The sequence below is a fragment of the Gigantopelta aegis genome, chromosome 13 (genome assembly GCF_016097555.1).
Source record: "Gigantopelta aegis isolate Gae_Host chromosome 13, Gae_host_genome, whole genome shotgun sequence".
In the NCBI taxonomy this organism is placed as follows: Eukaryota; Metazoa; Mollusca; class Gastropoda; order Neomphalida; family Peltospiridae; genus Gigantopelta; species Gigantopelta aegis.
Window position 1 is genome coordinate 27397080 of NC_054711.1, and position 12556 is coordinate 27409635.

A 12556-nucleotide genomic window follows, 5' to 3' on the forward strand; every position below is an offset into this window, starting at 1 on the left:
CATCCCATGTTGATGGAATTACTTAACAAAGCTATATAATGGCGGCATCAGATATGTATTAGTGTTGACTTTGTTTTTGAAAATTAAATGAAAGTAATGAAAGTTATATAATTAATACAAATTTCATGTTTTTATTTAAATATGACTACTATGTCATCGAGTGAAGTTTGCAGGTTAATGTACAGTTCACGCAACTTTTGACTGTTATCATAAGGCTGTAGACGTCATTCAATGTGAAATAAATGATATATATAGAAAATAGAACTTTGATAGTTTTTGTAGTACAAAATATTAAATCAATTCCAGATTAATAGAAATTTTACGTTTTTATTAAAATATGACAACTATGTCGTCAAGTGAAATATGCAGGATATTTTATACTTCACACAACTTTAACTTGCGTCGTAAGGCTGTAGACTTCATTCGATATATATATATATAGTTGATACATTTTTGTATGGTATAAAATAATATATCAATTTCACATTTTCCGGAATATTCTGGATAGTTGGTAGCCATGTAATAACTTAAAATCATATTTCACCAAAAATTAGACACTAACTGTAAACCAATATTGAAAACTTTATATCTTTACACCACTACAACATAATTTAATATTAACTGAACATGACGATAGTATTGGTAAATATATCAGTCAGCTGTCAAAGTAGCTATATATATATATATATATATATATATATATATATATATATATATATATATATATATATATATAAAACAATAAACTGTAAACTAGATCCCAAAATGTATAGCAACTATAATATATTTAAAGGAATTATCCTGAGTGTGTAGCCATTCAAGTAGTGAGACCAAATATATAAATGAAGAGTTCAGGCGCAAAACGTGATATAAACCATTTTCTTTCTAGTTTTTAGTTAAAGCCATTATTGTATGTCAGTAAGGGCTAATCGTAGGCCCGCTGATTTGCTGCAAAACGTGATTGATCCTTATTAAATTGTATTGGGTAAATCCTTTTTTTTTTTTTTTTTTTTAAATCAAAACGTGATATACGCCAATAAAAAAACTAACTTTTACTGAAAATTAAAAATGAATATATCGCGTTTTGCGCTTAAAGTCTTCACATGTACTACTGTAATACATCTGAGTAATAGAGCAGTTTGAAAGTCTGATGTATAAAGTAATATGTCGATAAATACATTGTACATTCACAATTCGCTTTGACTGTATTAAACAGTGGCGTTGATAAAAACAAATCATGTTCGAAATTATTGTAGAAAAAAAATCTATATAAAGCTACTAGAAACATGAATGTACTGAATATACAGATGTTCATATATACATTTATTATCCATATTCAAGATATTCAGGGACATATAACCAGTATGACACAAATATGTCATAATGAATTTATATGCACATCGAACGACGTCATGTTAGGAAGCGACGTGGTAACTTAATGAGGCTCCCCAGTCTTAACTCTGTGCAATCGCTTACCAAAATGACATCATGTGGTCGTCTCCTAGTTACCTTTGCAACGTTTTGACATAGTCCTTGTTATTTATAAATAAAATATATTATGGATAATGTGAATAATAATTTTTTTATTACACTCGCGTGCGAATCGTACTGATTTTACGAAACTCGTATCAGGATTCATGAATTACCTTCGCTCTCGCTCGGGCAATACAAAAATCCTGACAAACGTTTCGTAAAATCAGTACGACACAAATCTCGTGTAATAATCTCTATGTATATTGTAATTTTAATACCTGTAATTAAAAACAAATCTATATTAACCGAAGACATATTGAAATGGCTACACACTCAGCTAGTTTCTTTAATTATTATCACAAATGAAACGTCTGATAATGCATAATGGTAGTGGTTAATGTAAAGGCAAATATCGTTATCCTATGACATCAATAAGCAGTGGGATACCAGTTTTATTACTCTGCAGTTATTACATTACTGGATGTAATAATATTAATTTGACATTGTTACATTATAAAGACATCTAAACATAATACAGCTTCAAACATAATTACAACACAAGCATGCCACATATACCCCAGCCCATAGATTTGTATAATGCAGCATCCAAAACAAAGAATAATCATATGACTGCATACCCCAACCTCTGAAGCAATAAAATACTTTAAAAAAAAAGAAAGGGGATAGAAAGAAGAAAAAAAGAAAGAATAATAATTACAATAGGTCCTGTTGCCGTTCAGACAGTCTTTGGGTACAATAACTACAAAACACAATATCACAAATCTTCGTCATCAGTCTTTGGGTACAATAACTACAAAACACAATTATCACAAATCTTCGTCATCAGTCTTTGTGTACAATAACTACAAAACACAATTATCACAAATCTTCGTCATCAGTCTTTGGGTACAATAACTACAAAACACAATTATCACAAATCTTCGTCATCAGTCTTTGGGTACAATAACTACAAAACACAATTATCACAAATCTTCGTCATCAGTCTTTGGGTACAATAACTACAAAACACAATTATCACAAATCTTCGTCATCAGTCTTTGTGTACAATAACTATAAAAAAAACAATTATCACAAATCTTCGTCATCAGTCTTTGTGTACAATAACAATATCACAAATCTTCGTCATCAGTCTTTGTGTACAATAACTACAAAAAACAATATCACAAATTTTTGTCATTAGTCTTTGTATACAATAACTACAAAACAAATTATCACAAATCTTCGTCATCAGTCTTTGTGTACAATAACTACAAAAAACAATCATCACAAATCTTCGTCATCAGTCTTTGTGTACAATAACTACAAAAAACAATTATCACAAATCTTCGTCATCAATCTTTGTGTACAATAACTACAAAACACAATTATCACAAATCTTCGTCATCAATCTTTGTGTACAATAACTACAAAAAACAATCATCACAAATCTTCGTCATCAGTCTTTGTGTACAATAACTACAAAACACAATCATCACAAATCTACGTCATCAGTCTTTGTGTACAATAACTACAAAAAACAATTATCACAAATCTTCGTCATCAGTCTTTGTGTACAATAACTACAATTTTTTTTTATCAGAAATCTTCGTCATCAATAGTTGGATACAATAACTACAAAAAACAATTATCTCAAATGTTCGTCATCAATCTTGGGGTACTATAACTACCCCCCCCCCCCATCCCGCCCCCCTCCCCCCCCCCCACCTCCCCCCCCCCCCCCCAATTATCACAAATCTTCGTCATCAGTCTTTGTGTACAATAACTACAAAACACAATTATCACAAATCTTCGTCATCAGTCTTTGTGTACAATAACTACAAAACACAATTATCACAAATCTTCGTCATCAGTCTTTAGGTACAATAACTACAAGAAATAATCGTCATTAGTATAATATAGTCTTAATAACGCAACTCCCTTTGTAATACTGTATATATATCGGATGGCCCTAAACAAACACTCGATAACTTTAATGAATATAGAATTGTATATTAAAAATTATGGAAACAGTCCCCAGACCCGGACTGTAACTGATATTTCAAAACCATTACTATATGGATATGTGCCACCTTCAGGGAAAAGGTTTGGTCTATGGTTCTAATACTGTTAATATAGCAACATATTCAAAATTGTATGTAAAACAAATGTAACGATCATTGCACTTACTACCCTCGTGTCTGGGGTAGCATTGTTTAGTTGCAACCGGCCTCGGTGGCGTCGTGGTTAGGCCATCGGTCTACAGGCTGGTAGGTAATGGGTTCGGATTCCAGTCGAGCCATGGGATTTTTAATCCAGATACCGACTCCAAACCTTGAGTGCTCCGCAAGGCTCATTGGGTAGGTGTAAACCACTTGCACCGACCAGTGATCCATAACTGGTTCAACAAAGGCCATGGTTTGTGCTATCCTGCCTGTGGGAATCGCAAATAAAAGATCCCTTGCTGCTAATCGGAAAGAGTAGCCCATGTAGTGGCGACAGTGGGTTTCCTCTCAAAATCTGTGTGGTCCTTAACCATATGTCTGACGCCATATGACCGTAAATATAATATGTTGAGTGCGTCGTTAAATAAAACATTTCTTTCTTTGTTTAGTTGCAATTTTGTATCAGTTGCTATTTTAACAATATTTGACCTATGGTACTAACATTTACACTAAATATTGCAAATATATAACCATATAGCAATGGGTGTAAAATATCAAAGTTACAATCCCCATACTTGTTAAATAATTCATATTTCAGTAGAATTATGGGGTTTGTTTTCGTTTTTTGGGGGTGGGGGTGGAGTGGGACACCCGATATACATTTTATAGCTAACAGATTCTTCTACGATATCTTATCTCAGGGTAAAATATTTCCAGTGGTTACAAATTTTCACTGTTAGATTACTCATTACACATTACTTAAATATCTGGCTTAAATTAAATGTCTTTAGTGGCAGAGTGCTCGTTAAGGATAGGATGGGATTCTGGATTGATTAATCACCCGACCAGTGAATCAAGGCTAGTACACCAAAGACCGTGGTATGTACTGTGCTGTTATCCCAGTCATTGGAAAATTGCAATGTAAAATACCGCTTTCTGCTTTTCAAGTTAGCTTGTGTGGTGACAGCATGTTTTTTCTTCTGTTTTACAACCAAGTATCATAATAACTATATGTTACAAACCAATTAGCCTTAGTTTAAAATGTGCTTAAATGTCACTGAAGAAACATTCCTTTCCTTTTGTCTTATTCTAATAGGAATTACAATGTTAGATACTCTGTAATCGTTGATGTGTGAAAGGGACATTCTTGAGTTTGTTGCAATGTTTAAGATGTTATCGACTAACAGGGACTTTTTAACGATTGTAATTAAATATCAAATATATTTTCCTGCATAAAATATTAGTGGCTGTATATTAAACATGTTTCTGATCGTTCTAATATTTGTACTGGGTTAAATTTCGTTTTATTTCCTAAAATATATTTTTTCGTACGTACGAAATTATTTGAAGACGAAATCCAGTTTGGGTTTCTTACAAATATTAAGACGACCAGAAACACATTGAATATACAGACACTGATATTTTAAACAAGAAAATATATTTAACATGTAAGTTTAATCGTAGAAATATTTTATTACTCAGAAACATCTTACAATGCAGCAAACTCAGGAATGTCCCTTGAACAAAGTCCTTCCTTTACCTATTCCAGTTACTAAGAACTTTAAGTTTTCTGTGAGACATTACACGGCTGGCACAGTTTGTTTTGTTTAATGACACCACTAGAGCACATTGATTTATTAATCATCGGCTATTGGATTTCAAACATTTGGAAATTTTGACATAGCTTTAGATAGGAAACTTGCAAAACGTTTCCATCAGTAGCTAGATATATTTTATATACACCATGCCAGACAGGATAGCACATACCACGGCCTTTGATATGCCAGTCATGGTGAACTGGCTATCACGAGAAACAACCCAATGAGTCCACTGACGGGAATTGATCCTAGACCCATCGCACATCAGGCGAGCGCTTTACCACTGGGTTAATTCCCTCCCCTTCTTTCTTTCCATATTCAAATCACTAGGAACAGTGACTAGGAATGAGAAAATTCACATTACTGGCAACCAACTGTTTCGCAATTCTTCAAGAACATGTCACAGGCTAATATTGCTGAGGTCGCGTAGTCTGTCACGTGAGTTTGTTGTCTGTGTACCCACTTCCTTGATCTCAGACTGGGTCGATTCCAGACTCATTCCAACAAGTCTGGAAATTCTCTATACCAAACCAAAAAAACCTGTAATCGAATGTCTCGATTATTAGCGTGAGATCCAAATAAAAGAGAGGGCGAGATTTCTCTCAGTCGGAGAGCGATCGCCTGAGGTGTGATGGGTTGCACGATCGATTGGCCTCTATGAGCTTCAAACGTTTCCCATCACAAACAGAGTCTCATGACTGGTACACCAAATAAAATAAATACAATTTTGTTTTTGTTTAAATACGCCACTAGAACACATTGATTTCTTAATCATCGGCTACTGGATGTCAAACATTTGGTAATTCTGACTCATAGTCTTCAGAGGCAACCCGCTATGTTTTTCCATTAGCAGCAAGGGATGTTATAAATGCACTTTCCCACAGTCATGTCAGTACAAACCACGACCTTTGATATACTAGTCGTGGGACACTGGTTGTGACGGGGGAAAAAAGAATCAAAGAATGTGTTGACTGAACTAGATCCCGACCCAGCTGGTACATCAAATGCAGTGGTATTTACTATCTTGTCTATGAGAAAGTACCAATAAAAGATTATTGCTGCTTATTCTTCAGGAGTATCCTATGTGATAATACTTAGTGTCCTTTCTCTTTCTCCTTAATTTAGTCAACTAATCTGGGAGTGGCAGTCCTCTTTGTGGTTGTGTAAGAAGGATGAACTCTCCCACTCCCAGATTAGTCAACTAATCTGGGAGTGGCAGTCCTCTTTGTGGTTGTGTCGGAAGGATGAACTCTCCAGTGAAGACTTTTCTTGGGAGTGGCTGTCCTCCTATAGACGAGGGACGGGATGTAGCCCAGTGGTAAAGCGCCCATTTGATGTGCGGTCGGTGGGCCCATTGGGTTATGTCTCGTTCCAGCCAGTGCACCACGACTGGTATATATGAAAGGCCGTGGTATGTGCTATCCTGTCTGTGAAATGGTGCATATAAAATATCCCTTGCTACTATATGTAAAAATTACCAAATGTTTGACATCCAATAGCTGATGGTTAATCAAAAGAAAACATGTTTTGTTTAACGACACCGATGATTAATAAATCAATTTTCTCTAGTGGTGTCGTTAAACAAAACAAACTTTTTTTTGGTCAGGTGCTAGTTTTTATTTAATAAATTAATCTGGAAGTGGCAGTCCTCTATGGTTATGCAAGAAGAATTGAAATCTCCAGTAAAGACTTTTCTTGGGAGTGGCTGTCCTCCTATAGACTGCACAATGCACGGATCACGGCTAACCTGCTGTGTTCATCTTCTCGTCCTATATTTGTATAAAGGTACAGAGGCCCGTTTATCAACGCCACCAAATTACATGGAATTAAAGTTACGACTACCCTACCCCCATTAAAGTCCGATTTTTGCCTATTTTCCGTAGCCCTATATAATGTTTTCGCGGCCATATTTGATGTATGCAAATTAGGCACTGTTCCACTGTTTGGATTTAGAAGGACGTTTCATATGTTTATTTTATAGCCTTTCTGAGGTGAATGGTGAAGAAATAAATTCTGTTGCAATTTGTTGTGGTTTGCCGCCCTTTTTCGCATAAATTGACTACATACTACCTTGTTTGAATTTTAGAGCAGTGTCAAAGAAAAACCAAGCTAATGAAGCTGGCATAAAAGCGACTTTATTTTCTGCTAGTTCGTGTTTTGATTTGTTGTTTAAGCGGGTGAAAACATTAAATTGCCTGTTAGTATCGTTAGACGTTGTAACACCCCCACGCTCGAAAGGTGCACCTTGTATCCGCCCTATCACCAAACCACCTCATTGACTCCAATTACATGTGCTAATTGGAAAGCGGTTACTGAGTTCTGGCGCCAACTTATTAATGTATAGGCTTCTACGAATGTAAGCTGGTCAAGATTTTTAAAGGTCCACAGTTGTGTAAAAATATTGTGTGTACTCATGGCCAAGTATACCAGCAGAACAAAGAACAAACAGTTTGCTATGTTTAACGACACCACTAGAGCACATTGATTTATTAATCATCGGCTATTGGATGTCAAACATTTGGTAATTCTGACATATAGTCTTGGAGAGGAAACCTGCTACATTTTTCCATTAGTAGCAAGAGGTATTTTATATCCACCATCCCATAGACAAGATAGCATATACCACGGCAAATCCTAAACTATTGACACTAAGTCTATCCTCTTATGGCAGGTATTACTAATAACAACAATCGATTATGGAATTTAATAATCGATCATTACACTGACAGAATCCAACCGATCAATATTCGAAAGCTGTATCTCCAACTTGAAGCGTGCTATATATCTTATGTGTACTATGCTTCACACATAAACACATGAAAACCCCCATTTAAACATACAAAAATACTCTCTCTCTCTCTCTCTCTCTCTCTCTCTCTCTCTCTCTCTCTCTCTCTCTCTCTCTCTCTCTCTCTCTCTCTCTCTCTCTCTCTCTCTCTCTCTCTCTCTCTAAACAATATCACATATTACTACCAATCAGAGCAGTCACTTCTTTTACTCCCTATACATCTGACGTAGTATCTCGACACGGAACTTCCTTATTTAGTACAGTGCAACATTTAACATAACTCTTTCATTAATTGACAACAGTGGAAACATCCAAACGAAAATAATTTAATAAAACAACAATAAACAGTTAAAAGGCAATAGCTACAGTCAAACCTGCTTAACCAGCCACCTCTACTATGCAACCACCTGTCTAGAGAGACCATATAAATATAGTCTCCCCTTTTAAAACTTATATTCTTACCAAAAATCCCCACCCAAACAATTAAGCAACTTAAATTGTTGTTTGTTTTTCATAAATCATCTTGCCAACTATATGTCGACATGTTTTAACAATATAAATATATCTTACACACCTGTCTGTGCCACCTCCCCCCCCCCCCCCAACTTTTATATATATATATGTACATGTATATCATGTATATATATAATAAAAATATACTCGTCCTGTCAAACATTAAGCAATTTATGATTAATATGATATATGTTTAATTGCAATTGCAACAAGAATATAGATGTCCATTCTTGTTCAATTTGTGGTACTAAAATATGTTGGTGGTGGTGGTGGGGGGGGGGGGGGGGGGATGGCACAGGCATGTGTGTAAGATATATCATTTATATTATTAAAACAAGTCTACATACAGTTGGAAAGATGTTAGTATAAATTGCTTAATGTTTTAGAGGGACGTGTGTGTGTGTGTGTGTGTGTGTGTGTGTGTGTGTGTGTGTGTGTGTGTGTATTATATATATATATATATATATATATATATATATATTATTTATATATGACCTCATTTTGTTTCGTTATTAGGTGGCTGTTTAAAAACTGGTTTAACTGTACTTGAATATTAAGAAAAACCCACCTCTGTTGCTTAATGACATTCGCCTGTTAGCATGTAAAGAAAACAGGGTAAGTATGAACACAAACACAGTTATCATCTAATTAACATGATTAATGACTACTAGAAACAAACCCCAACCAGTATTAGTCCAACGGGCTACATTGAACGCATTGATATTCACTGGAGTTTGCAGTTTAATTCTCCCAATAAATGTAGAAGAATAGTAATTGTTGTTACTTTTCACTCGTGGAGAACTACTAGTATTTGTTTAAATTTAATCAAATTTTAAATAGTAGAATCAATGGCCCCGTGAATTCAATTGATACATTTTTTATGTCACTTAGTCAGCACTAACTTAGATTACGTGGAGCCATTTCATAGTACCATATTTCCCAAAGATACTGAGCACTGATAGGTGATCATGTTGTAGTACTATTTAATATATAGTCTTAAATCACACGCTAAAGGGAGCTAATTTCATTTTCCTTGAACTAGTTTGAGAGTGATGGGACCGGCATCGGTGGTATCGCGGTTTGGCCATCGGACACAAGGCTGGTAGATACAGGGTTCGCAGCCCTATACCGGCTTCCACCCAGAGGGAGTTTTAACGACTCAAAGGGTGGGGAGCGAGACATAGCCCAGTGGTAAAGCGTTCGCTTTATTCGTGGTCAGTTTGGGATCGATTCCCATCAGTGGGCCCATTGGGCTATTTCTCGCTTCAGCCAGTGCATCACGACTGGTACACCAAAAGGCCGTGGTATGTGCTATCCTGTCTATAGGATGGTGCATAAAACAGATCCCTTGCTGTCAACTGAAAAAGAGTAGCCATAAAGTAGCGACAGCGGGTTTACTCTCTCAATATCTGTGTGGTACTTAACCATATGTCTGACGCCATATAACCATAAATAAAATGTGTTGAGTGCGTCGTTAAATAAACCATTTCCTTCCTTCAGTGGGTAGGTGTAAGACCACTACACCTTCTTCTCTCTCACTAACCACTAACAACTAACCCACTGTCCTGGACAGATAGCCCAGATAGCTGAGGTGTGTGTCCAGGAGAGCGTGCTTGAACCTTAATTGGATATAAGCACGAAAATAATTTAAAAGAAAAAACGAAGGGCGGTAGTTCACCTTAAACCACATTGTAAATTAATTAACATAAAAAAAAACCCATCATTTTTGTTTGTAAGTAGATAAAAAATAAATTATTCATTCTTTTCTTTACGTTTTAGCTTATTAACGTTGCTATAACTAAATACCCATAGATAATTTAATGTCTGTAAATGCGATTACATTTAGTGGTGTTAATGGTTATATTAACGTTTTTGCGAAACAAAACAAAAAGATGGGGAAAAAATGCATACAACCCCCTCTCCCAGGAACACAAATAATCTTATTTACATGAGACACCCACCTTATACTCTTTATCTTTTTGTGACATTAATCTTCTCTTTTTACAGGGCTGAAAAAGAAATACAATTTTTTTTATATCAATCAGAAAATATACAACAACCGATTCCCAAATAGAACAAGTTAGAACCCTGTAGTACGAAACGATCATAGCGCTAAGATTATCTTAAGTGCATAAGATAGCAAAGCATTTACGGTGATCTTAGGGCCATGATCACCTCATAAAACGGGGCCCTGGACCGTACTTAGCGGAAAAGGGTGGAGAACGGTGGGGAGGGAGGGCAATATGAAAAGTGTCCAAAGATGAGCATGCATAATATATCATTAGTGTACACCTCCGGGTGTTTTAGATTAGGTCCGGCACTGCAAACCAATTTCAGTTTATCATCATTTCCTTAATTTTGACTGTCATTCACCAAAGGCTGGTTCCCATAAAATGTGTAACACATAGATCAGACGCAGATATCGTGTTCATCATGTTCTCATATATTTTAACTGTCATTTTAACGGGGTGGAACGCAAATCATTGTGCTCTAGTGGTGTCGTTAAGAAAAAAAGAAATGTTTTAAAACTGGTTTGATTCGTTGTAGATCTCCTGTGTTCCCATTAAACGTGTCATTCGCCTGTTATGAGCTGCGGCATATTACAGAGTTTATGAGAGCCAGGCTTAAAATAACCACCAGAAGACTTAAACCTCCAAGATAATGAGATCGTTTGTTGGCAAAAATACATAAAGGATAATCAATGAGCTACCAGTTATTATTAAGTTTATGTTCCATGTAAAATATTTTTCGTATAACCGGCTTCAGCTAAGGACGAAGGAAACTGTATTTCATGAGGGTCATTAATTTAATAATAACTGGTAACTGAGTTTATTATTCCATTCATTACCCCAGTTATTTTTTATTTCTTGTTCTCAGTACCAGAGTTCCATGCATTACAAAGTTCATCTAATATTGGACTATAAATGGAACTTTTTATTCACTTGGCACAATAAATATTGCTGTTCTGTCGCATGATTCGTTTTCATTGATCTGCGGAAGAGCAAGTTCTAAATCAATAACATCATCGATTTCACCCCATATACTAGCCGTGGACAGAAAAACCATGTTACTTACAAATTAAAAACAAGCCAATCAAAAGTTATCTTATGTTACGTAATCAACCAATAGAAGATCATATTACTTACAAATAAATAAACTGCCAACGGAAAACCATGTTATTCGCAAATAAACATCCAATAGGAAAATATATAAAAAGCAAATCAAAAGACATAATACTAGCAAATAAATAGTAAACAGAAAGTTATGCTACTTAGAAATAAACACACAGCAAACAGCAGAAAACCATGATATTTGCAACCATATAAATAGCCCCGCACGAAGCGAATCGTTTGGGTTTTTTTGGTGGGTTTTTTTAAGAAATATATTTTTCGGGCTGCATGACCCAAACCCACTGGAAATATCTCTCCCACAGACTAGACCCCTTCCCCTCTGAATAATTTCCTGCACTTGCACTTGCTTACAAATAAACACCTATCCAACAAAAACGTAGACTACATACAAATAAATAGCCAACGGAAAGTCACGTTGCTTACACACAAATAAAAAGCCAATGGAAAGTGGTACTGAGATAGTAACATGACTTAGAAACTTATAAACAGCCAACAGAAAGCCATGTTACTTACAAAACAAATAAACAGCAAATGAAAATTCACGTTACTTACAAACATAAATAGCCATGAGGAAGCCATACTGCTTACAGACATAAATAGGTAACAGAACACCATGTTACTTCCTGTCCTGGACCGAAGAACCGGCTGAGGCCGACACCTGCGCCCAGGACAGGCGTGCGCTACAACAGCTTGCTCTGAATGTCCACGTTAAACTCTCTGACCTGACCTGACCTCATGTTACTTACAAACAAATAAATAAACAGCCAATTAAAACCCACGTTACTGACAAACAAATAAATACTAGTAGCCAATAGGAAATAATGTTGCTTAAAAACAATAAATAGCCAACATAAAACCATGTTACTTGAAAACAAGTAAATAATCAGCCAA

General features: G+C 35.6%; 1 protein-coding gene across 3 annotated transcripts in view; it reads right to left on the minus strand.

Annotated features, from left to right (window-relative positions):
• LOC121387632 overlaps positions 1-12556 on the minus strand; it is a 168440-nt gene that overhangs the window by 5365 nt on the left and 150519 nt on the right. For 2 of the 3 annotated variants that reach the window (XM_041518804.1, XM_041518803.1), the window contains exons 8-9: positions 10496-10543; positions 9103-9125 (exon numbers count right to left, since the gene is read on the minus strand). In XM_041518804.1, the coding sequence (XP_041374738.1) occupies positions 9103-9125; positions 10496-10543 (71 nt within the window). Of the gene's footprint in view, positions 1-2191; positions 2234-9102; positions 9126-10495; positions 10544-12556 lie in introns of all 3 variants that reach the window. The other variant, XM_041518805.1, reaches the window with a different exon arrangement.